Below are 26,705 nucleotides of genomic sequence, written 5' to 3' on the forward strand. Positions count from 1 at the left end.
AAAAGTAAAGAGAAGAGATTTAGTGCTGATTAGAACAAAAGTCGCACTGTACCTTACAGATTTCAGCATGTCTCATTAAAACTGGGCTTGAAATATACATATCCTTTAATAAATAAAGCTTAAGGTACATAAACACTGCAGCGGATATAAATTATTTTAACCAAAGTATGTAGAGAAAAAAAAAAAAAAATTACTGGAACACCATGATCCAGGGCATTTTACAGTAAATTGGACTTCATCAGCGGTTTTGCATTTTTATTTGATTTTGGAGTTCCTCCACTAAAGCTGTAAGTTTTGTAGAGTTTATTTCACACCTTGTAATTTAAAACGTTACACTCCATCGAAATTCCTCTCAAAAAAAGGACCCGAGTAATTAATGTCTTTGGGTTCAACGTTCATTATATCCCACTAGTGTGAAAATTCATAAAAATAAGACATGGGATTAGGAGCTTAACAGCCTCACACATTTGCAGAGCTGCTGCACTGGCAGATATTTCCCTGCCCTTTCAGAGCAGAGCACTCTCCTGCTGCTCTCATGGCTGCTCTCATTTGTTTCACTGGATCATCCAAGTCATTAGAAAGTGCCTGAAAAGAAACTTCCCTGTCTCACACTCGTATTTTTTTTCTTGGAAGCAGATAAATCAGATGGGTCGGGGCCATTTCTTCCCGTGCTCTTCTCCTTTCTCCATTTGGTGTTTTTCTTCATTTCGTGTTTTAACTCCTCATGGAGACAATGGGAATTTTGGCCACGTGGAGCCAGGGGACTCCAGATGCCCTTGGAAAGGAAGCAAGAGCTGGGGTTTGATGGCAGAGAGCTGAATCGTTTCCTTTGTGCAAACACCCTGGGTTCTCCTCCCTGGTTCCAGCAGCTCCGGGTTGAATCACAGGCTCCGTTTTGCCCTCGGCAGATCCATAGATACACTGGGTGAATTTGTGCAGCAAACAGTATTTTTGACCAGAGTTTAATTTTGGAGGGACATAAACCACTCATGAAATTGAGCTGAATTTGACAAGCACCCTTTTCCAAAAAACCAAACAAAACCAACAAGTCTAATACAGGAGGCTCTTTTTTAAACTTCAAAACATTTCATTCCAAAGTGTTTTCAAAGCAAAGGGGTTGACTTCATGTAGGTGTTTCTGAAATGAGCCTTTTGGAGGTTTCACTGAAAAACCCGACTTCAGAAAAAAAAAGGAAATTCAACCCTAAAATGGAACATTGTGTTTCTGATCAAACATCATGTCCTAAGTTGACTCAGTATTTCTTATTTATTTTATATATATATATATATATATATATAAATATATAAATTTTTCCCCCAATTCTTTTTTTTTGGGACTGTTTTGGTTCAAAACAAACAGAAGTGCTTCATTCCCTGCTCCCCTCCCCCAGGTATCTGAATTTGAGCACGGCACAAAGCATCCTTTATCCACCCAGGTCGCCATCATTCACCCCAGAACGCGCTGGCCAGAAACCCTAAGGAGCAGATCAGCCCCGCTCTCCCCGCAGCAAGGGCTGCATAATTCCCTTCCAAACCGGGCAATTCCTATTGTGCTGAAGTTCCTTGCACATCCCAGCCTCTCATCACGGCTCCCTCTATGGCTGACAGTGAGGAATTCCAGCCCAGGATCCTCAGGACCAGCCACATTCGAGGGAACCAAGCTGTCCAGTTTGGACTTGGAGATACTTTAATCGAGGGGAGGTGAAGTCTGCAACAGATCTGTTCTTGGGCAGAAATATCAGCAGAAATTGCTGCTTTCACTGCTGCAAAGGAAAATCTTTGTCCAGGATGGATCAGCTATTGCATCTGTCCTGGAAATTAATTTGGAGACCTGCAGCAGCATTCGAGTGCTTCACTGCTGGCTGATATTTCGGATTTACCTTTCTGCCAAACACTTTTTGGCTCCAAGACAGTGCACAGTCACCAATCCAAGGAAGGGGTTTTCAGGAAGTTCTCTAAAGAAGAAAGAGCATGCCAAAGGAAAGGCCCTTTAGATTTTACCCTGTACATTTTGGAGCAATGCAATTAACTTTCAGCATCCTAACTCAGGTTTGCCCATTTTGCCCCAGGAGCAGTTCTTCTAACTGAGTGGAGTTAACGTACACTTTCAAAAAAATGAACAATTACACATATTCTTTGAGTTCAAGGACAGAAGCTCCTACTTCAGGCTTGATCTGGAGGCTCTGCTGAAGCCTCCCTTTGCTCTCAGTCCCTAGAGAGCTTTCTGCCCTCAGAGCAACCCATCTTTGCAGCAAAAGGGCAAAGGGATTCTAAGGAAACATCAGGGCTCCTCAGATGGGTGAAAACTGGGAGATCTCTCAACAAAGTTATTCTCTGGTTCGATCAAAAAACCTGTCATCGTATGCTGGGGCTGGTGAAGGGGTGATAAAATCATTCAGCTTTGGGACGTGAGCAGTTCTCTCAAATTTAAATCAGATGGAAATGGAGTCAGTTTGTTTGGAGAAGTAGCTCAGCTCTCAGCAGGGATAATGACTCGTACAATTTTCCTGTAGCTGAAAATGGAGCGTGTTTCAGAGCAGTAAACAACCACCATACTCTTGTTATGAACTTACCTTGCATCATAGTCCTGTCCCCTCGCGAGGACAAAGCACCAGGAACCCGGTGCTGTTTTCTGTGGGAGCAGGCAGGGAATCAGAGCCTTGCTTGCTCTGAGGATCTCTCCACCAGCTGACACAAGCACGAGGATGAGTCACAGATGGCTCGGGTGCTGCTGGAATCTCAACAGATCTGAGCGAATTTGGGATGCTTCCCACCACGAATACTTCACTCCCTGCCTCACTGCAGAGCCTGCTGTGCACGTGCTTTAAAGGGTGACACAGAGAAAGGCCTGACCCTTGGGAAGAGAAAAACCAATCTCCTCAAACACAGTTCATGGGGCAAGAAGACCCAGGTTCAAGAGTGGCAGTGGAGTTTCCAGTTAGACCTTGGGTTCCACTCAGCTTCCACTGCTGAGAGACAGCTTGTCCACCACTGCAGGAGGCAGGAACTATCAGACAGTTACCAGTCAGGACCACAGGGTGGACTTGGTTGTGCCTATGAGTTAGAAGACGTGTTGAGATCCTTTCCAGTTCTGTCATTCCAGAACAGGAGATCACCCCAGCTACACATTAATCTTGCTTGGAAGGTACACCCTGAAAAGACACAGGCTACAGGTCAAGTCCATGCACAGCAGCTGCTGAAGTAGCAGAGTAAGAAATAATAGCAATGCAACCTTTCAGCAGGAGCAGAGTCATGTTTTTCAAGGAAACATCATAAGCATAACACATACCAGCACAGCTGGGCAGTACTGAGACAGAAAAATTTGTTTGAGGGTACCCAGGACATGATTAAAACTGCAGTGATCCCATGCAGCAAAACACTGGAGTGTATACCACTCTGCCTGGTCCAATTTATCCTCTGAATTGTAACTGTGGTCCAACAGGATTTATGCCAGATGGGGTATAATACATCTTCCTGCAGTCACTGTAAAATGTAAAGCCAATAAAAACACTATATGCCATGTTCTAGCCAATTCAACACAAAGAGCAGTGTGCACACACCTGACGCGGAGCACATTTGTCCTGCCAGGTGATTTTGCAATAAACAGCCTGAGTGCTATCGAGGTGGAATCCTAGCCCCATCTATTGTCCTGACAAGCCCCCACCTCGTGCTCCCTGCTTAAAGAACCCTCCTGTCAGTCCAAGCTCACGTGCAGCATTCAGGGACAGCAACACTGCTCTGACAGGTTATTCACCATCAGCCAAATCTCTCAACACTGCCTCTAGGGAACTTAGCAGAGATGCAAGAAGGAATATTGATGTTTGCTTTGTTAAGCTTTGGGCTTAACACCAGAGACTCTCCTCATGCCTCTTGGCCTTGAGATAAAGGAAAGGTCTAGAGTTACCACAGCTCCATCTCCTCAAGGCAAGTGCAGTTATCAGCTGAAGGCTTGATTAAGCTTGACTAAATTTTCACAGAAGGAGAGTGGCAGTGGCATGCTAACCCTTGCTTACACAGAAACACATCCCAAATGCACAGTCACTGGCACAAAAAATGAGTGGCCACTCATTCTAGGGTTAGCCGGTCATTTCTACCACAGAAACGACTGTGTCAGCATCTGCAAGTATTTAAAATTCTCAGGCTTTCTTGTTTTTATCTGCCTTCTGGGCTTTTTTGAGGCTTTATGTCAGATGGTGCTGCGTTTTCAAGCTTTTCTCCACAGGTATGAGGCCATCGGGTGATCCACAGAGTGCAGAGCCAGACCCTAATCCTAACCCTAAACCTAACACTGGGGAGTTGTGATGGGAGCAGATGATACAGTATGGCAAGAAAGTCACAGAAGGAAGAGGGAAGACCTGGCTGTGAGAGGTTTAAAATGACCCTGAGAAAATCTGTACATTGAAAGTTTGTAATATTGAAGGGGTGAAGAGGAAGGAAAATATTAGACAAGAGGAGGAGGAGAACTTCCTTTCTGTCTGAAGAGACCACCTGAGCAGGGAGTGGAGTGGAGACAATACCTGAGCAGACACACTGGAGAACAGTGCAGCAGGTTTCCATCTGGGCTCTACCTGATCACCAAAAGCAACCCCACTTCAGGAAAACAAGGAGGCACAAATTTAGCAGAGGAGCCTGGGGAAGTATTGTCAGTATTGTCTTTTAAGGATGTAGCCCTGACAGGAAGTTTGGCATCTTTTCTTCCTGACATAGGTGAGCAAAGCAGACTGAAGAAACCCAAAGAAATGTCAGCTGTTCTTCAGGTCCAAAGCAGAAGCAGGAAGCTACGAGACCAAGCAGGACTGGGAAACAAAAGCTCTGAGTTGCATTAGCTCTGTATCAGTTGGTGCTGTGAGGCAAGCCAAGTTTCTACCTTGCATGGATTCCCTGTGCTCTGGTGTGCAGCTGAGCCCTGGCCGTCCACAGGGTGGATGTTTTAGTGCCTGGCTCTTTTTAACTGGCACATGTTAAGAGCTTTGAATTAACAGGTGCATAAAAACTGTCAAAAAACACTTAGCTCTCAAGACAGTCTGTCGGTTGTATTAAAAATATGGTTTTATGTAACCACATTCTCTCAACACTTGCTGGGTATTACGGCATGGGAAAGTCACTCGCCCTTTCCAAATGAAAGCAGCGATGTTTAAACTCTCCTGCGAGGAAAAAAAAAATAGAAAGAAAGAAAATCAGAAAGACTACAGTGCCTCTGATCTTGCCAAGGATTTGCTCCTGTTTTAAACACTAAAGGTCGATTTCTTCCAGCAGAACAAGACTGCCCTAAAGCTCCAGACTAGGGGCAAACACCCCAGCAGGTCAAAAGGCCAGTGTCTTGCAGGCTTAGTGAGGTGGAAATGAGGGGTTTTTGACAACTGAATGGGAGGATGTCTCTCTTGCTGACTGAGGAGGTGGTATTTACTGTAAGCATAGCCTGGGTTTAAAAAAAATAAAACCCCGAGTTTAACAGGGGTTTAGAGCTAGGAAAAAAAGCCAAACTATTTGTGCCCATATTTCAGAAGAGATTTAGAAATATTTTAAGTTCTCAGTCTTCTCTCAGTCATGAATCCAGAACATCTGGGATCCCAGAAACAAAAGCATCAGGTTTCCAGAGTGGAAAGAGCTCTAAGACACAGGTCCAGAAGAATTTTTAAAACTCTCGAAAGCATTTCTGAAATCCATTCCCTTTCAAATATGTGGCAAATACATTAAAGTGGGCTTTAGATTAGTTTTACTGCCTCTTGATAAAAGCCATTTGCAACTTTGATGTGTTTGAGGATAGCAGCCATCCCAAATGCCTTCCCCAGGCCTCGCCTCCACCAGGAAGTCTCCTTCTGGCTCTCCATGGAATGCCCAGCTGGGTTATCATTTGTCACCTCCCCAGAGGTGACCAACTCAAAGCAGCCACCTCTGGGGTTACAAACACGGCAGGTGAAAGCAGTGATTTCTGAGTGCAAGTGTTTAGGGTGTAATGGTGAACATGGATACCCCCAAAGCCTGGGAGAAGTGGGAAGAACAGCAGGGTCGTGGGCTTCTAAAACTGGCTGTGAGTTTCATCCTACTGAGTTTTAGTTCTATAAATTAAAGCATTTCCAGTACCACTCTGTGCTCACCCAACTTCTGCTCAGCCTGGTGGCTCTGGGGAGCCCTGGTTATTTGCCTGGCCTGGAGGACAGATGGGTCCATGCAGTTTCTTGGCAGCTGCTGGAAGTAGAAACTGTTTGAAAGACAGAAGGAGAAAAGAAGACTAGTGGCTTGGAAGGATGCAAGTAATGAAAGGCTCCAGTGTGGCAGGCAGCTGGGGCAGAGGGGACTGACTAGTCCTTGAAAAGCAAATGGTGATTCCCTTCTCTGAAAAGCAGATAGAGCTTTGATGATGTTGAGGCCAGAAGGAGCCACCATGAGGGCCCAAGTACAACTTGCCAGGCCAAGGAAAGTATTTTCCAACAGCTTCTCAAGTTCTGCCAGCAAAAGCATCATCCCTGAGAGACTCACAGGGGGACTGTCACTGACAGTACCAGATACTGTCCAGGAGTGGAGCCTGCCTGCTTGGCAGTGCTGTTTTCCTGCAGAACTGGTTAATGTCAGTGAGACTGATGAATACTCCACAGTAGTTAAGGGATGCAGTGGGGTGTCATGGAGAAAAGTCCACTGCTAAATATTTTGATTTGAGGAATGAAGAAAAGAAAACAACTGGCATTTTAGCAGATGGGTGGAAAAGAGATCTGGAAGCAAGAAGAAAATCCTGCAGAGAATGAGGCATGACTTTTTAAAACAGCTGCAGGATGTTCTTCTTGGAGGCTCAGAGAAGCACGTTAGGAAAACCCTGGAATGGACCTGGTTCTTCATGAGCACATCCTCACGCCAAAGAGTATCATCTTCTCCATGAAGCAAACCACCAAAACGTGGGAGCAGCTGCAGCTCACACGACAGCCAAGCCAGAGACACAACCTCTAGAAGACCATCAGCACCACAGACAATGAAAAATGCACCATCAGCAGCCAGAGTCATCACCTAAACAGCTACAGAACTATTTAGGACATGATGTGGGTTTGGGGTGATGCTCAGAAACCTACTCCAGATGCAAACTGGGAAACTTTGAAGAAAATGATGTCTGAATTGGATTAACCCCCTCCTTGGGACAGGGAAAGTGTCTGTCTACACTGGAATGGGGAAAGTGACTTAAGCCTGCAAAGGCAGAGATGTACCTAGCTCGTGTGCCCAAGGCAGCAAGTGTACTCAGCAGAGATTTTGGCAGAGGCTCCCAGCATGGCTCTGCTAGGAGTTTGTTGCCCAAGCTAACAATCCAAGGGACAGCCACTTTGTGACTCTTAAATGCAGTCAACAAACACTTCTACTGAGGTATCCTTGATGGGCTGAGGGCTCATGACCTCCTAGGGCAGTGGCAGTACAAAGGGCTTCCCTCCCACATGGAAAAAGGAAGGGAGCAAAGTAATGTGGCTTGTGGAGACACCATCTGCAGGATACCCAGCTCCTACCTGTGAAGGAGTCACAACAGCAGGGACTGGCTGGTACCTGCTGCCTAGGAATGACTCCCAGAGCTCTCCATCCCTTCACTTCTCCTGGGGATACAGTGGCCCACGTGGAGGCAGTGGCCAAGAAGGTCAGCTGCCCTTTAGCTACATGGTAGGCAGCTGAAGGGCTCCTATTTCTGTTGTTGCTGGACTTAGGACTGCAGAGCAGCCACAGCCTCGCTCGGTATCCATCACCAGCCAGGCACCATTGCTGAGCTTGTAGATCATGGAATGACTCTGTCCTTTGCTCTACTCCTCCTTTACTGGCTCCATGAAGGAGGATGCTGTGGAGGTGAACTAACTCAGTGAGGTCTCCTTCAGGACAGTTAGGGACTGGGACTAATGCAGGAGCAACACAAGGTCAGCAATTGTGCATTTAGAGCTGCTCCTGCTGCATGTCCTTGTCTGCAGCTGTTCCATTACAAACTCTTCACAGTGTTTGAGGGCTCCCGAGGCACAGCAAGTTCAGAGCAATGCTTTCCCATGCTGAGATTTGGGGCTCAATTTGGCCCTGCATAATCAGGAAACACCAGCAAACCAGAACAAAGACCAATTAGTGGAGAGAAAAATGTCAGACAGACATTTGAAGGGTGAGATTCAGCCCTGATAACATGGACATGACAGGATCACAGCAGTCATGTTCATGATACATCACCAGCCCTTACCAACTGCTAGAGCAGAGAAACCTTGTGTGGGAAAGTTAAAAAGGTCCATCACTCAGGGATTTATTTGTGACTCACGTTTCACTTTTATTACCCACAAAGCATTTTTTGGTGTTTGGGTGTTGTTGTCTTACTCAGCTCCAGCCCTTGAAAGGTGACTGAGGGAGGGCCATGGCTTCAACCTGTGCATGGTCTGAGTGAAGTGACTCTGTTCCTTCATTCTGCCACATCCTCCCCAGTTCTGAACAATGTAAAAGACTGAAGGGATATCCCCAACACTGCAGCTTTCCCTTGGGAAGATTTTTATCCACTTCAATGCATCACAAATCCTGCAATGGGTTCTTTCATCTCTTGGGGTTTCATTCTTTGCTGTGAGAAACCTCCAAGTTTTCCTCTTGCTGCCTGCAGAAATGGATCTCAAGGCTCTGTCAGAGCACAGGGCTGAACTGGGTACAGGGCAACCTATTCTATCCCAAATTTCCATCAGTCTCCAGAAAACAGCACATGGTGGAGCCAAGGAAAAGGCTCCTGGAAAAGAAGTCATGTGTTCAATTACCCAGCTCTAGAACTGCAGCCCCAACATGTGCTTTCCAGTCCCAGATATCACATTCCTGCTGCTGCTGGACTTTCTGCACTCCTGTCACCACTCACCCCTGCCTATTCAATGGGACACTATTCCCAGCCCCTGAAGGATAGTGTGGCTTGGAGTGCTGAGACTGTTGAATCCCTGCCACTCCTAAGAGGTGTTTTACTTACTAGCCCAAGAGCAATTTCTCCCCTCTTGCACTCATGTGCCAGGTGTGAAAACCAGTTCAGACATCAAAACCCACTGCTCAGCACTGGCAGCGTGGAAAAATAAAATCACTGGCTGATCAGCCAAACAAGCAGGTGGGAGTGGTAAGGACAGAGGCAGGAGAGACAAGGTACTAAACCTGCCCAATGCTCCCAAGTGCCTCGTTAGACTGATTTATGTTTAGCTAATTGAGAAAATGACCCTAACTACACAATCCAGGCCCTAATTCAGAAAGGCCCAGGCTTTTTAGTGTCTCTACCTGAGCCTTAAGAGGCATGATTTAAACCCTGTAACTAACAGGCTGCCAAAGGCAGGGATTTGAAGGATCTGATGTCCTATCATGCCGAGGGGGTGAGACTTGGCTCACTTCTCTTGTTACTTGGTCTTTCCCCACTGACGTCCGAGTTCTCTGCTGGAACATAAATCAGGGAAACCATGAAGGAAACCAGTCTCATGCCCCATCAAAGGAGCCAACACTCATTTTAATGGGACCATGCAGGCCAGCCTAAATAGGGCACTTAATAAGCATGTGGTTTCTATAATACCAGCCCATGTCTCTACACCCTGTTTGCACTGCCACTGGCAAACCCTTTGTCCATTACACGCCACACCTGCTGATATCCATGGAGTTAGAAAGGGATCGTGATATAACACCAAAGTGCTGAACACAGGATTTCTGGGATGGATCAGGCCTGTAGAAAAATTTTAGCATCTCTCAGCAACCGCATGAGCACTTATACACAGTTATGGCATGTGCAGGAGAGGAGCACAGATACCCAAGACTCTGTTACTCAGAACCCCACTCAAGTACCAGGCTCGGTCCAGGACACGCAGATGCTCCAAGATCCTACAAAAGGTGCATTTAGTGAAGTTCCAGGCCTCAGGTGTGGGTGTTTAATCCAAACCTGAACCTTGACAGAAGGGAGTTCGGAACAACAAGCCTTGAGGTCCTACTGTCCTAAGCAGAAAATATAGACTAAACAGAATCCCAGCAAAGGAAGGAATTCAACAGTGCTCTGCCCCTTTCTTGGACTCTAGAACTTCCCCAGAGGTTAAGCTGCCATGAGCATCCCTCTCTAGCATGTTCCAAATGCAGCTGATCAGGTAACACAGCACCCCCAACCACTAGGCTAGTCTCTATATTTCTCTCTTACTAGCTTTTCCTCATTCAGTTCAGATGGGATCCAGGCCCAAAGGAAAGACTCCACTGCATCACAGAAGGTATTAGGAAGAAAAATGGCTGATGGAGAACCTGAGTCCCTCCCCAGAAAGTTCCCCTACGCTCAAACCTCTTGAGAGCCCAGCTTCATCTGGCTGGACATAATCAGATTGGGGGTTGTCCAAGTGTTTTACACCATGCTCTACACATCCATGGGAACCCCAGGCTGAGTCATGACCATCTGTGCTCATTTAAACATTTCTTGACAGAGGAGGGAGTGCTAATCCTGACATCCTGGCCAAAATGCAATACAGATAATTATACTGTGCTTTGTAACTTTCTCAGTGGTGTACATTGGTGTTTTCCAGTTCTTCCCATAATGGTAATGTGGTGATCCAACATAGAAATGGCCACGTTGCCAGAGGAAAAGTCCCCTGTGCCAAGCCCTGCAGTGTTACTGTCAGACATCACACGTCTCCATCTTCCCTGCCATGGGTGTTCAACCTCAGCCCACTTCACACTCAGACTTTTACCTCTACTTGTGCAAGAGGCACTCACTAAAAATCTGCCCACTCATCCCTGAGCTGTGCTGAGCTTTCCATTTTTCTGAAGATACAAAAGTGGACAGCACACCTGCCTTTAGTGCACACCTGGGTCAGCAGCACAAACACTGTAACATCAGCTACACAAAGGTAGAAATGGATTTGCTTGAAGAGCCTCAATTCCAACAGTTCTCTTTCCTTCAAGGAGAAACAAGAACAAAAACCCAAGCCTTTTGTTGCACCAAAATCATCTCCTGGCATTTCTGACCAGCACACATGTTGTTACAATTAGGACTGGACTCCTTGGCTCCGGCACAGGGGGAATTTTAAACCGGCACACTGGCACCCATCAAAACATTTGCGAACTTCCAAAGTGGAACTGACACCATGGTAGTGGTTTATATCACACGTCAGAGAAAGGCTTCACAGCTGAGATCAAACAAATTAACTCTTCAGCTCCCTGTCCAGCAAGAGCAGTCTGGTGCTGGGCTGCTATTGTTACTCCATGGGGCTGTTTCACGTGGCTTCCAGCCAGTCCACTTCACTTCGCAGGCTCAGAAGTTAAAGAGAACTGGCCAGAACTTCAACGAGGGACTCGTAAGAGAACAGAAACTGCTGATTTTAACAGCATCTTCCCTCTCAGGCAGAAACAGCACCAGCACTATCAGAATGGCACACAAGAATGTTTCAGCCTTCAAACAGTTTTGTTGCATATAAACTTATTCCTTTTCAGGAAACTCATAATCTTAAGCAGTCGTCAAACAATCCTTGGACTTGGAACTTTTTGGAACACCACTTTCAGAGTTCAAACAATAATCTTACCTGTGACAAGCCTACCAGAGAACCATAAATTATATGCAAAATGGTGTCTGTGTGATTTCTGTAAATACCATTTGCAAATTCAACTCTTCTGTCAGAAGCTCTTCTGTGTGTCCCTGACAGGCTGAACACAACTGTAATGAGGAACAGACCTATTCTCTAGGCCTTTGAATCTCTTGAGGAACAAATGGGGACAGCTGCAGAGGATGGAAATGAGAATGGTACAATTAAATTATCGCTGCACTTACTGGTATCCCATTCTGAAAAACATCAGCAGGTCACTACAAGGTGTCTTGCAACAGCAGACACAGCAAAGGAAGTCAGTCACAATTTTCTCACAGTACTATCAAATCTTCTTTTAGGTCAGGTTTTCCAGCAAAATAACAGGGAATGCAGTGTACCAGCAACAACAGGGCAATGCTTCATATGTATTTCTAATACTACTTTGGAGTTAGATTCTAACTCCAGTTGGCCCAAATGATGAGTGGCTGCTCTAGGAGGCATATTTATCCCACTTTCTCCCCTGTAAGGAAGGCACTAGGAGAGATTTTCCACCGTTGTCCTGAGCCAGTTAGTTGAAAAGATTCCTGCCAAGCTGTATCCTGCCATGTCTTTACTTCATGCATTTCCATACTTTGGAACAGCCTTTTTTGAGGTTTTATTTTCACCCAGCGGAAAGTTGCCAAAGGACGTATCTGATTCTACCATTTATCATCTCCTGTGGAAAAACAGGCCTGGATCCCTGTATTAGTCTCAGATATCACAACTGAAAGTAAACACACTGCGTACAAGATGCACTGATTTATTAATAGAATAAAACTGAAATGTAGTGACATGTTTTTCCACTGTTCAAGCCATAGAGACAATCACTGTCCCATTTATAGACTCAGTGGCGTCATTCAGCAACTCATTCATAAACTCACACCCAACATGTCCAGGTCAGGTATTCCAGGAACCATTCCCACACTTCCCTGGTACCAAGAGGTTAACTGTCAGTGCAGAGTTTGCAGCTGCAATCAGTCTATGGGAGATTTTCCTATGTTCTCTTTTAATTCCTGAGGCTTTCTCCACCTGGAATAGCTTTTTTAAAGCCTTCCAACAGCAATAGAGCAAATCAGCTGAACTTCTTTGGGGTACTAACCTGCTCTTCAGGCAAGAAAATGCATTAAATGTTCTACAAAAATAGGCTTATTTCCAATATACTGTGGGGATTATTCATTACTAAATGAATTATTGGGTAATTATGGCTAATTATTGGCACTTTGAGGCAACTACAAAAGAGAAAAATCTCTGCAATGGAACAGCTTTAAATGTTACACACACTCCTTTGTGTGTTTCTACTTCTACATTCAGCAATGTCTTAAACTGCAACCCATCATTTTTGTTAAGCCCTAGCAGCTGTGATTTCATAGCTAATAGTGTTATCAATGTACAGCTTCATGATTCAGCGTTGTCTGAAAAGAAGTGATAAATACGAGGTATTACAACTGACTTTGCAGTTTGCCTCAACATGCAAATTTCCCTTAAATCAGGAAAGAGTAACCCCTATGAAGGCAATTAATGTAAGCACTTGGGTTTGACAGCAGGAGAAACCGCTGGAAACTAATTCCTTATGAATACAAAGGAAGAAAAACATCCTATTGCAGTTGTCAGAATGTGCTCTGAAGCAGACCCAGGTTTCTCCTGTAGGTATCTCTCTCTTGCACACTGCTCAGAACAGGTATCCATGGGTATCAAAAAGCTGAAAATCTTTGGACAAACCCTACTGTTCACTTCCAAGTGTCCTGTTTCAGGAAGGTACAAAAACCCATGAAGAGCTGGGCAGTAGAACATGAATGTACACCAGAATGATGATAGGTGACGAACGCTAAATGTGTCTTGTGGAAAGAAGAGAGCGTTTAAAGTTTGAAAACAGTAAAAAGGAAAAGAGAAATGAAGTGCATATTACCGGCACTGCTGAAGCCCAGGTACAACACACAACCACAAGCCTGCAGAGAGTACCTCACCCATAACCACTGGCTTATCTGCATCCAGCAGTCATGTGGCAGAACAAGCTGGGGAGCTTCCTGAAGTCACATTTACTGCCTGAGTCTGGCTGTCCACGGTGGAGAGGGATTTGGTCCTGGCATTTTGAGACTGTTCAGAAACTGCAGGAGAAGCAGCAGCAGCACGGTCAGCCTGCTGGCTCTCCTGCCCCACACCACTGGGAGCAGGGTTCTCCTGGGCTGTCCCAGCGTGGCTGTGTGCCTGGCTGGATTGTCTCCCTGCTTCTGCCTCCTGCTGCTGCAGCATCTGTTCCACCTCGATCTCGAGCTCCAGATTTTCCTCATCTGCCTCCACGTCCAGCTGCTGCATTAACTCCTCCAGCTTCCTGGCCTTGCGGAGCTCGTTCTGCTGGATGATGGTGCACAGGTGCTCCGTGAGGTGCTCCTTGATCTCTGTCTTGTGCTGCAGGTCCAGCTTGGCTGCCACATACTCGGACTCGGCCTTGTCGTAGCGCTTCCTGCAAAACCATCAGCATTTCTGGAGGGTTAATTCTCACAGCACCTCACACTGACACAGGCACAGGTACTTTAAGAACCCCTGCCATGCAACGTGCTCTGCAATGCATTGTGCCAGCTGTTCGTGACATGCTGCCACATTAGCAAGAGGGAAGAAAATAAGAGTGAATTGATCAAAACTTCTCTGGACACTGGGGGCTCTGCTGTTGTGTATTCCAAGAGTTAACTTGCTCAGATTGCATCTCAAACACCCATTTTTACTGCCTGTTTGAAGAGCTGCATCACTGGCAGCAGAAAGAACCCATCAGAAATGGCAGTGTTTTCACACTTCTAACGAACACCCACTCAGTGAACTCAAACACCACAGAGCAGTCGGGTGTTCTTCTAACCCAACCACCCCCCCACAGATACAGATGCTCGATGGAGCACGTTGACATTTGGATCATGTGCTTTTCTGGCCACCCATATCCATGTTGAGAAAATCAGGGGCAGCACAGACTGACACAGCACGTGACATCAACACAGATGTAGAATTTTATTGCAAGCATCCGTCCCGACACTCACCTCCTGCCAATTTGCACTTCCTGTCATGACAAATACAGCAAAAAGGGAATATTTGAAGTATTTATTGAGTTAACAGACAGAGAATATCTAGCACTTTAATGGCTGGTGTCCACATTAATGATGCATCTTTCACTACATCAGTGAACCCGTGTATTAATTCTAATTAAAAGACAGATGCAATCTTGCTCATCAGGAAAGGGAACACACAAGGGCTTTTGCAGCCTGACTACAGAGCACTCATAAAACTAGTATTAGGAAGGTGGTTGAATAAAGAATCCAGCTCTTCTATAAAACCAGATTCCAGCAGCTGCTTAAACAAAGCAACAGAAAGATGGGAGAGGTCCTTTGCTTAGTGAAACAGAAGGAAGTAAGACATAGAAAAGCCTTCCCAAATATCTTCTTTTATATAATAACCACATGACTTTTACCCAGCTGTAAAGGCTATGTCTGCAGTGGGCAGAAGATGTCCACTTATGTTTCCCCTTCAAGAAAGTCAAGATTTCTCTGGGTCAGATATCTGAAGTGGCAAAACCAATGCTATGCTGGAAACATCTGCACAGCTAAACCTTTGGGCTGAATTACCATCTATTAGTCACACTGTATTTACAAAAATTCTATTCTACAGCAATTGTCAAATGTTGCTAACTAGGCATGTGCTCAGGACTATTTAATATTGCACTTTTTAACACAGTGAAATGCTTTGTGTTTTAGCCCTAGAACAAAAGTCAAATAATAAGAAATTGCTTGAAGACTCCACTTAGAAGTAAATTGGCTTTGGCTCATAAGAACTGTGACACTGGAAGTATGTACCTCACATTGCCAAATCCCTCCCTCAAGAAAACACCTACTAAACTTATGAAAGTCATTAAGATTTTGGTGAAGTTCACCTGCTTGTCCTACTAGCACCTCCTTTTGCTATGGTCATTAAAAACTGCTTTCCTAATGTCAAGAGCTGCTTGTGAGCTTTAGCCAGTAAGTATTTCAAATAGATACATTATTAAAAAACTTGGGTAAGAAGATTTCAGGAGCATTTAATGTTTTTAGAAACCAGATGAAACCTAAAATCCATTCAAATGTTTTACCTCTTGAGGACACCAAATTCTGGGTTCACATGCTATCAGCTACGCTAACTACATTTAATCTTAGACATTTCAAATGATAATTACACCAAAGAGATCTTAATTTTTTTAGCTACCACTGCTATTTTTTCAAGACTAATTACCAGCTTTATTGGCCTGTGGTCATGGTATGGCAGAAGTCAGAAGAAGAAATGAGCATTTAACACATTGAATGGTGAACCAAAAACCGCGAGTGAACATTTCTGCTTTATGAACTGGCTGCACAAACATGCTGCTGTTTATCTACTGATGTTGTGGTTTACCCACAGCTAATGGAGTGTTCCCATTAATTTCTTGCCTTTAAGGAACTCATCACACCCAGAGTGATTAAAGGCACATTGTGAAGGGTTAAAAGCTTCCCTCTTCCTTCAATTTTTGGTCCTAGTTGCAAAAATGCTTCAGCAGGATTATGCGTTTTAAGCTTAATTGGTCCCATTGATTCCAGCAGGACCAGAGCTGTCATGAACAAGCAAATTTCCCTGAACAGCATTTTCATTTCAGGACTTTTCAAGAAAAACCTCTTTCCCCCTGAGAAGAAATAAACAACCTTGAAACAATAAAGCAGGGCTTATGGACAGCTGCACACTTAAAGCAGGACCTGTGTCTTATGACAGCAGTCTCCAGTCAGAAAACCTGCTTCAGCTCCCAGATTCCAAGGGAAAAATTAGGAAATAAAAAGCATACTTTTACTTCCAGATCTGAAAGCCCCCCAGACTGTGACCGCTTCAGCTACACGTTATTACAGTGACAGGACTTCATTAGTGTTTCAGTGAGAGGAAACAGCATTTTCCCCTCCCCTCAGGCAGGGCTGCTCCCTGTTTGCCCCTCCCTGGGTGCCACTTACCGGGCATAGGAGTAGTCCAGGCTGGCCTGGTCGATGCGGTTCCTCAGGATCCCGATGTCAGCAGACACCATGTCATCCAGAGCCTGCAGCTCCTTCTGAATCCTCTTCAGTTTCACTGTTTCAGCTTGAGTTCTTTTGGATCTGCAAAAGGAAGATGATTTTTTTTGCTGTTGTTTTAATTTCCTTTTCAAGCCTCTCTTCTTGACATACTGGGCCCCATTTCCCTTGCAGAGCAACTGACCTCTTTAGGACCTGTTCAGAAGGTTTCTCCTTTATGGTGTAGGGCTTTTGATCTTTTTTAGCATCCACAGGGATCTAAAATGCCTGCTATTAAATGACTATGGCAAAATTATGTAATGACTATAATCAAAGTGCCTAAAATGGATTGTGTTTCTTTACTGTGGAAACACACAAGAAGCTGCTGTATCTAAGTAGTTCTCAGTGTAAGGAAACAGGAAATGGCTTGGGGGGAAGTGAGAGGGGGAAGGGTTTTTAGTTCTGCAAATATCCCCTTTCAAAGGAGCCCAGTTAGGAGGGGCCAAAAAGTCACCTAACCTAAGCTTGATTTCCATTTTGTAAAATTATTCCCAAAAGGCCCAGCCAAATCCCAGTGAAGTGAATGGAAAGTTTTACATTAAACACAAAGGATTTCAATCAAGCCTTATGCAACCTTTTTCAACTAGGCCATTCATTCCTAAGTCCTGAAAATGAAATGTTACTAAGGGCAATGAGTTTTGATGGATTTCACTCCCAAGCAAGCCAAGTGACTTTCCACAAGCTTTTTCAACACGTCACTTTGCCATCGTTCATCACACCAGCAAAATGATGCCTCTCAGCCACTGCTTTACACCCAAGGCAGGTCCCTGAAAGCAAGATTCCCGGAAAGGAATCCCTGAAAGGTGTGCAGGCAATGCCAGCATCTCTCATTTGACCAGGTGATGCAGGTGGAGGGAAACAGACATCCTATGGTATTGCTGGGAGCCTGAGGAAGGCCTTTGAGTGACAGAAGTAACTCCTTAGCTGTCACCTTATGTGTCTTGTCTCTCCTCAGGCTTTGTTTCCGGGAGGAAGAACCGAACTTGGTGGCCACAGCCATGTTTGATGTCCTACAGTGACTCAGAATAAAGGTGCTTGTGTTTTATCTCTGCCTGGCAAAGGAAAATGAAATTTTCAGGACTTCAGCACAGTACAGGCCCTGTTCACCTGTACTACCCAAGGGCTCTGATGGGCAGAACATAACACATGCCTGGGAGAGCACTGCAAGCCTGAAAACTTCACATCACTGTGCCTGATCCAGTGTTAGCAGCTGCTCTAACCTCCTTCTCTATAAGCTTTGCCTTCCCTGGAGTCTTAAACTACCTTGGTGCCATAAAGCTCTTGCCCTGAAGAGTAAGAGCTAACAACTGTGAGAATATGTGCAGTTTTATAATTTCTAGTCACTCAAGTGGTAAAACAGTACCTTCTTAAAGCTGGTCATCTTCTCTTTTCAACATTTTCACACACTCATGAGCCAAAAGTCCAAACAGAAATAGCTTCTTCTCACAGGTTACGAATCAAATAAACTTCCCTTACATCCAGCAAAACCAAATCAGGACCAGAACCCTGACAAGCATCTGAGCACCCCAACTTCCAAACATGACCTCACTAACAAATTTAAGAAGTTCAGCTAATCCTCCAGTTGTGTAATCATCTGCGCACAAAGCGGCAGCTTGGGAAGTGTGAAAAGCTTAGTCACAACTTCTTAGCCAGCACTTGTCATCCAAGGGAAACGTCCATCACAGCTGCTCACAGAGCACAGAGAAGAGGAAAAAGTGAATTTCAATTCAAGCTATGAAACTGCTTGCAGATGAAGAGTCAGCCCTTGCTCAGGCTCAGCCCCACCTCTCAGCAATGGCTCTGGCCAGGAGTGCCTTCTTGCGTTTATTCTTCTCTTCTATCAGCCGCTGCTCCTGCTGGAGGATTTCCCATCGGGATTTTTCCTGTCTGCTCATTGACAAGAACATCAAAATTAACAGAATGTTCATTTCTCTTCCTGCTGCCCGTATTGTAACACAAATATTCACTGTCATATATTCTGGAGCAAAGTCTTTAAAAAGTCAAAGGAACAATAAACAGGTTTTGGTTCTGAGGAAAGAAGAATCATCTGCAAGAAGCCGTTCAGACCAATAAAACATTTCCAGATGAAATCTGCTGATCAGAACTAAAACCTGCATAACCAAATAAGCTGCATGGAGCACTTTTTCAGAATTTTTCATGTAAAGGATGTGTTTCCCTATCAGGTAGAAGCAGTTTCAAGTTTCTTACTGGCTGCTGTCACCATCTGTTCAGTCTGCCAACACAGCCTCTTTTTTGGAAATGTTTTTTTCCATAAAACAGATTCTTTCACAGGTCTGCTTTACAGTACAGTTCCCAAATAATTAAATTGATATAAATGAAAGGTTGGAACGAGTTATAATGAAAACAAGCAGCAAGGAAGAACAAGAATTTGTTTTTGCCACCAGTGAAAGACTGATACAGATTCCATTTCCTAGGCTACATCTCCTAAGAGATACAACCATCCCAAAGGATGGGAGGCCAGGTCTTAGTCAGGGAGCACAATCTGTGGCAGGATTTAGGAGAAACAAAGAACTGTTTGCTGCTTTCCATCCCACTATGTTCTTCATGCCCTCACTCAAGGAGCCTGGACTTAAAAATACCCGAATAACTCAGCTGCACGTCTCTTCAGATTTGTCCTCATCACCCTAATCCTAAGACCTCACATACAGAAATATTTCTAGCAAGATTTAAATTCAAGTCTGAAAAGAATCCAGAAGATTCAGGAGGTGACTGTTGCAGCTAAATGTAATTTGCTTTCACCAGTGTGAAAAAATTCTCAGCAAAGCTCCAGCTGTTTTCTCCCCAGACAAGTAGTGTCTGTGTTTTTCCCACCACAAAAATGAGATGAACAGCCAGTCCTACTGGTGAGCTGCACTCACAGGAGGAATCTGAGCTCTCAAAGTGCTGCTATCCTGGAGCAGTGAGTGCAGGCAGGTGATCCCAGCCCGGAGCTGGGCAGGGAAATCACAGACAGCACAGCCAGCAGCCACAGCCTCTCAAGGCCCCTCTCTGCAAAACAGAACCTCCTGGATCCTTCTGAGTTTAGAATTTGAGAGAAGCCACTGGTGCTTCTCCACACAGCTGCTGCCTCGCAGAAAAGGAATTATTTGATCTCGCAGAGCTTCCTATCAAACACAAATAAGTTAACTTCACAACCAAACAATGAATCAATACAGAATAACAAACCCACCCCTTGATTTTACTGACTTACTAACAATTCCACTTTCTTTCTCTCCACTTGGCTGTTGGGCTTTGTAGGGCGGGGCTGGGCACCGTCCCTGCCATTACAAGACTCTGCCGGTGTCACTCCCTCCTGCTGCTCTTGGCTGTCCCTCTGCCTCTGATCCCCAGGTGCTGGCCCGGGCTGCTGGGGGTGACAAGGTTTGGCTTGTGGAGCAGAAAGCAGCTGCTCTGGAGTGACAGAGGCTGCTCCTCCCTGCAGCCCCAGCCTCTGGCTTTGCTGCTGGAGGGCTTTTTCCCTTTGCAATTGCTTCCTAGTCTTGGGCACAGCCTGGGGGCGAGGCTGCTGCTGCTGCTGCTGCTGCTGCTGCTGCGGTGGCGAGGGCTCGTACAAATCTGTTGGTGGAGAAACAGGGTTAAAAAACAAATCTCAGTACCAAAGAAAGGCTCTGACAGAGCTGTTCTGGGCAAGCAAAAGCCAAAATAAGGAAAGCACAAGGCAGGGTGTCACGGGAAAGCAATGTGGGGGAAACCTCAGGAAGCTGGAAATGTTTTGTTAGCCTAAGATTCAGGAATTTGCAATGATACCGGTATCCCTAAGTGAGGAGAGGGAGGAATAAGAGGCCTGGACTGCTGGCCTAGAAGAGAAACCATAGGTGGGAGAGAGGTGACTCTTGGGATAACCATGACGAGGCAGATCTAGGGCTAAGGAAGGGTCCCTGTCTGCCTGGTGAGGAAACTGAGGTTATAAAGTGAAGAATGGAGAAGAAGGAGGTGACACGCGGGCAAAGAGGAGCCTGGCAGTGTGAGGAGGGCGTTGGGCAGAGATCTGGGTGCAGGACAAGGGGCTGGAGAGCCCGGGATTTTTGGGATTTTTGTCGGAGAAGCTGCAGGTGGAGAGAGGGGCTGCATGAGAGGAGCAGGGAGATGGGGCTGGATGGGAGGGACCAGCCCGGGGCAAGCGAGGGGCTGCGGGGACAGCGCGGGCATTTGCTGTGGGGATGGAGCAGCTGAGCTGAGGAGAGGGACAGAGCTCTGCAGGGGCTGAGGGAAGGGACAGGGGTGTGGATGGACAGGCTGAGGGAAGGGACAGGGGTGTGGATGGACAGGCTGAGGGAAGGGACAGGGGTGTGGATGGACAGGCTGAGGGAAGGGACAGAGGTGTGGATGGACAGGCTGAGGGAAGGGACAGAGGTGTGGATGGACAGGCTGAGGGAAGGGACAGGGGTGTGGATGGACAGGCTGAGGGAAGGGACAGGGGTGTGGATGGACAGGCTGAGGGAAGGGACAGAGGTGTGGATGGACGGGCTGAGGGAAGGGACAGAGGTGTGGATGGACAGGCTGAGGGAAGGGACAGAGGTGTGGATGGAGGAGCTGAGGGAAGGGACAGAGGTGTGGATGGACGGGCTGAGGGAAGGGACAGAGGTGTGGATGGACAGGCTGAGGGAAGGGACAGGGGTGTGGATGGAGGGGCTGAGGGAAGGGACAGAGGTGTGGATGGACAGGCTGAGGGAAGGGACAAGGGTGTGGATGGACAGGCTGAGGGAAGGGACAGAGGTGTGGATGGACAGGCTGAGGGAAGGGACAGAGGTGTGGATGGACAGGCTGAGGGAAGGGACAGGGGTGTGGATGGAGGGGCTGAGGGAAGGGACAGAGGTGTGGATGGACAGGCTGAGGGAAGGGACAGAGGTGTGGATGGACAGGCTGAGGGGAGGAATTGGGATGCGAAAGGAGCGGCTGAGAGGAGGGACAGAGATGCGGCTGGAGGGGCTGAGGGGAAGGACGGAAATGCGGCTGGAGGGGCTGAGGGGAAGGACGGAAATGCGGCTGGAGGGGCTGAGGGGAAGCACAGAGGTGCGACTGAAGGGGCTGCGGAGATGGGGCGCTGAGGGGCGATGGGAGGCAGGTGCAGCTGCGGGGGCTAACGGGGTGCCGAGGCCCAGGCTCTTCCTCCGCGCCGCTCCGGGCCCCACTGTCCCCCACTCCCCGGGCGCTCCCGGCGCGGTCCGGTGCGTACCTGGGCGCTGCCCCCGCAGCCGCCGCAGCTCCTCCTGCGAGAAGCCGGCCCAGGCCTCGGCCATGGCGCTCCCTCCTCCTCCTCCTCCTCCCGCCGCGCAGGCCCCGCGGCTGCCCCGGCGCCGCCGCGCCGCCGCCGCAGGCGAACGCCGCGGACAGCGCGGCCGGGGGCCTCGCGGCGGCGGGGCGGGGCGGGCAAGATGGCGGCCTGAGGGGGGAAGGGGGAGCGGGGGTGGAGGTGGCCCGTGCGCCGGGAAAAGCTGCTCTAGCGGGCGCGTCCCCGCGGCTCCTGAGAACCTAGGGCCGTAAAGAATCACTGAGTCAATTAGGTTGGGAAAGATTTCTGAGCTTACCCAGTCCAGTCTGTGAGTGAACAGGGCTCAGTGAGTCCCGGCTAATGAGGCCGAAACGGAGAGGGGAAGTCGCTCCCGGAAAAAGCAGACAAACTTCAAGGAACATCACACGTACCCCCATGCAATTTATGATTCGTTGTTAAGTAGCTGTGAGCAGGTGAGATCCTGCTCCAGCATGTCTACTAAGTTACAGTGACAGCATGGTGAGGAAATCAGGGAATCCCTGGATGCTTTGGGTTGGAAGGGATTTTAAAGTTCAGCCAGTTGCAAACCCTGTGATGGGCAGGGACATCTTCCACTAGACCAGGCTGCTCCGAGCCCTGCCCAACCTGAACGCTTCCAGAGATGGGGCAGCCACAGCTTCTCTGGGCAGCCTGTGCCAGTGCTCCACCACCCTCACAGGGAAGAACTTCCGAATACCTAAACTCCATCTCACTTTTAGTTTAAAACCGTTCCCTCTTGTCCCATCACAATCTGCCCATCTAAAAAAAATCACTCTCTTTTTCTATAACCACTGGGAGGCCAAGAAGCAAAAATACTATTTTGCCCACACTGGTGTTTTTTAAGATCCTCTTTGACCATTGTGCACTAAGAGTGCACGCGCCCGCTTTCACCCGTCGGTATAAACTGAAAAGACCCCACAACTTACAGCATTATCCCTCAGTATCCAGGAAAGGAAGCATTTTCCTGCCTATCCTAAACTCCTGTGGTGCTGCAAGCCTGCCAGAGGCCCCAAGGACGAGTTCACCTCCCACGGGGACACAGCCAGCGGGAGCAGGAAGGCCGAAGCCCCCAGCTTAGCCGCAGCAGCCCAGGGGCCTGGAGGCTGAAATAACACATCATGGGCACTAAACGGGGATGTTTTCAGCGCCACATCCCTGCCCGGCTCCAGACTGTGAGGGATTAGTCAAGCTCCGGAGCGCCGCTGCCTCCCCGAGCAAATCCATGGCTCCACGGCCGTGTAGGACTCCGTGATTTCCGCGGCCGCGCTCCCAGCAGCTCCCGTGACTAACGCGTCCCATAAACACCGCTCCGAGGGGAATACTCCCTGAGCTGGCAGCGTTAAGTGTTTCTGATGGGATTTCAGTGCCGTGGGGGAACACGAGTGCCACCATCTTTCACCTGCAGCTTAGCCTGGGGGCCAAGCAGAGATGCTGATCGAGCAGAGGAGGAGGAGAGTGTGGTTATCTCATGCAGGAAGCCCTTCCTGGGTAAGCTCGGGGCAGAGGGATGCCCAGCAGCCCTTCACACGGGATTATGGCTTCTCTGGGAAACCTGACTGAGCACAGGAGACATCTGAATGAGAACCATAATCCAACCTTGACTGAAACGCTCTCAAACTCCAGGGAGTCCAGATGGCAGAACCAGGTGTCAGCTTGAATTTTACAATGGAACAGTGTTGGCCAGCCCTACAAGGGTTGGCTTACAACAAGGTGTAGGCACCTAATTCCATTTGAGATGACTATATAAGAATCATGGATCTAAATCTGGTGTCTAAATCACAGCAATGGGCTGTACCAAACCCAGAGATACTGACTGAATGTGCTTCACCCAGTACAAACACCAGATCTCATCTTGAACCTCAGTTGTTCTTTCTTCTTGCAAGTTTTAGCACTACAAACAAAAGTGAAGCACCATATCCACTTTATTGCTGCAGATATTCCAGGCATAAAGCTCCCACGTGTTTTATAGAAAAAGTAAAAAGAGTTTGGAGTTGTTAACTCTGACGCTATGGGCAAGGCAGCAACCCCTGTTAACAGTTTCCATCAGCCCAAGGTTTAATTGCCAGCCATTGGGCCGGCTTGCTCCAGGAACAATTACGGTGGCGGTGAAGTCATTTCACGGAGCATTTACCAACAGCAGGCTCAGAAAACAGAGGCTGGCCATGTTCTCCGGCTGATTAAAGTCCTGTGAGCGGAACAGGGCACTGAACATTTGCCACCTAAGAATGAAGGGTTTTCCAGGCAAATGCTGCTCCAGCGCAGGCTGGAGAAAATAGAAACCTTTTCCACCTCCTGGGCTGATATCCCCACAAACCTTCCTCTTACATCTGGGGCTGGATTTGAGTCCTGTATCTTTTTGTGCTTCAAGAGCTGCTCTCTCACGAGCAGAGCTGGAGACCTCCATGACTGCTGCATCCGTTTTCCCTTGGCCTAATTGCCCTGGAGTCTGGTGAATAGAAGCAGCCAGCACTAACAGATCTCAAAAACATCTTTTCTTGTGCAGTTCCCAAATCAACGTGGAAATGTCATCATGGGCTGGCAAATTGGGCTGCCCAGGTCAGAGCTCAGGGTCAGACCTCAGATGACATTTCAACCCAGGACAGGAGCAATTTGTACCAGGGCATAACATCAATTTGCATCGGTTTCATACTGAAACTGGTGGGGTTTTTAGGAGCCAAATCAGATCTTCTGTCAAAGGGCTCCCTGAGTCAGATGTATATTTAAAACTTCATTCTTGCACTGCTCTGCACGCTGCCACAGTAACACACAAAGCAACGTTTTCCCAGTAAAGGACTGAGCCCTGATGTGACACAGGGAAAGGCTTGCACAGGGAAGGAGAGTTTCCTTTCTGCTTGCATTTCAGACTCTATCTTGAGCTTCCAAGAACTCTGGCATATAATTCAAGTGACCTAGGGAAATAGCATCCTGAAAATAACAGAGCCAAAAAAAATCCTAAATCAATTTAGCTCTTTTTCTAATGAAAAAAAAAATCTATCAAAGTGTATCCACATCAATACTACCCCATCCTTTACCATATCATAACACAGGCTGGCTTAGGAATAGCCACCATGTCCAGATAAGCTATGGCACTATGTGAGCAAGGAGCAAGTCTTCTGTTTTGATAATAACTCAGGATTTAATTTGTCCTTCAAAATCACTTTTGAGAGCCTTGAAAATTTATTTTGTTGATTTTCTGCTGGACTGTCTCAGGCTTCAAAGCCTGAGGTGAACAGGCTTTCTTAGCAGAAGACTGAATTAAAAGTACAGCATTATTCCTTCTCAGTTTCTGTTCCTGTAACTGCCTGGTAAGCGGGATTAAATCAGCACTGTCATTTCTGGGACCAAGGCAAACTTTTGGTTTTTAAGAATTTCATAGAGGAAAACCAAAATCCACTTATCTAAAGAGCTACTGAGTGGGAAAAAGTGACATAAACCTCCCTGTTTTTTAAACAAGATAAACCAAAGGTTTTCAACATCTTTTGATTCGTGGATCTGTGCACATTTTCTAGGGAAAAGGCAAACTTCCCAAGGGTACTCTGGGCTGTCAGCAGCCAAACTGGGGGGAGATGGTCCCACAGGGACTCCACAGCATTGCAGAGCTGAACCTGCTCCTCTCTGCATCCCGTGCAGAGCTGGGTGTTTTTGCAGGACACTGCTCATTACAGTGATGTGTTTGCTTTGAAACTGAGCCTGAAAACTTCTCAGCTTTTCAGATCCCCACCCCGTGTTTTCACATTTTAACCTTTCAGCTTTTACCTTAAGATAAGTTCAGCTTTCAAAATCTGAAATCTGAAATCTGAAGGAAGCTCAGCATGCAATATAAATGTTTAAAAAAATAAATTCCTGCTGACATTTTTTGAGTCTTTCTTTACTCTGAGTACTTAAAATAAATTTTCCATACGGACAAACATATTGTGTAATAACTCCTCATCTTAAAATATTTGTGTAAAAGAAAACCTAAACAGGATCAAACGCTGGCTAATTAAAAGTGCCATAAAAAAAAGCTGGTAAAACAAAATAAAATTCATTACTACCAGAAATATCCTGAAGATTATAAACTTACCATTTTGGCTGGCACAACTGGAGCTGAACAGTAAAACAAGTGGAAATGAACAATTACTGATACATATTTTTATATAGTTTAAGAAATACTGTTGCAGCTAATTCCTTTTGAAAGATACTATGAATCATTAAAAGAATACTTTTTATAACTCCAAGTTTAATATTTCATGACAGTTCTAGAATGCATTTAATTGCATTGCCTAATGTAAAAGTCATAATTCAAATCTTTATACAGAGAAACTAGAAAGCAATTGCTTTCATTCTAACCCTTTGTGTAAAAATTATAATCTAGCTGTCAAAACAGTTGATAAAACTAAAAATTTGAAGAGAAATTTGCTGAAGGTTTGTTATCTTTGGCAAAACTTGAGTGATTAGAACCGCTGTGCTAAACAAATTGAGTATTCATCAAACAAACTTATTGTTGTTACACGCTCCAGAGAATGAACTGTGCTTGTTTAGTCTGGATGGGAGAGAAGTGTGGGGGAGAGGACACGATAATCGTCTTTAAATATATAAAGCACAGCTGTAAAGATACAGGGTGATGTGTTTTCAGGGCCTGTGGAGGATAGAGGTGAAGAAGAAAGCAAGACTCAGGCTAGAGGAGTCAGGGCAGTAAAACGTGGAGAGAATTGACTGAAGACAACCACAGAATCTCCATTCAGGTATTTTTAAAAATAAACATCTTCTGGGCAAGGTCAGTAACGCCCTGGGAGAGCGAGATGCAGGTTTTGGAGATTTCAGGTGTGTGGCTCTC

The 26,705-nt window shown here is 46.4% G+C and overlaps 1 protein-coding gene across 5 annotated transcripts; it reads right to left on the reverse strand.

Annotated features, from left to right (window-relative positions):
- Positions 1-588: 588 nt before the first annotated feature.
- On the reverse strand, positions 589-21,952 carry GORAB (golgin, RAB6 interacting). 5 transcript variants are annotated; one of them, XM_068199303.1, is made up of 5 exons: positions 21,815-21,952; positions 19,833-20,193; positions 18,403-18,504; positions 16,522-16,662; positions 589-900 (listed from the first exon to the last, which is right to left on the reverse strand). In XM_068199303.1, exons 1-5 carry the CDS (start codon positions 21,876-21,878, stop codon positions 882-884), a joined length of 687 nt encoding a protein of 228 aa, XP_068055404.1. In that variant the 5' UTR covers positions 21,879-21,952; the 3' UTR covers positions 589-881. The 5 variants fall into 5 exon arrangements, with proteins under 5 accessions (XP_068055404.1, XP_068055403.1, XP_068055402.1 ...); XM_068199302.1 differs by lacking the exon at positions 589-900 and adding an exon at positions 3,054-3,151; XM_068199301.1 differs by lacking the exon at positions 589-900 and adding an exon at positions 12,281-13,997.
- Between the last annotated feature and the right edge of the window lie 4,753 nt (positions 21,953-26,705).

The sequence above is a fragment of the Anomalospiza imberbis genome, chromosome 9 (assembly GCF_031753505.1).
Source record: "Anomalospiza imberbis isolate Cuckoo-Finch-1a 21T00152 chromosome 9, ASM3175350v1, whole genome shotgun sequence".
Classification (NCBI taxonomy): Eukaryota; Metazoa; Chordata; class Aves; order Passeriformes; family Viduidae; genus Anomalospiza; species Anomalospiza imberbis.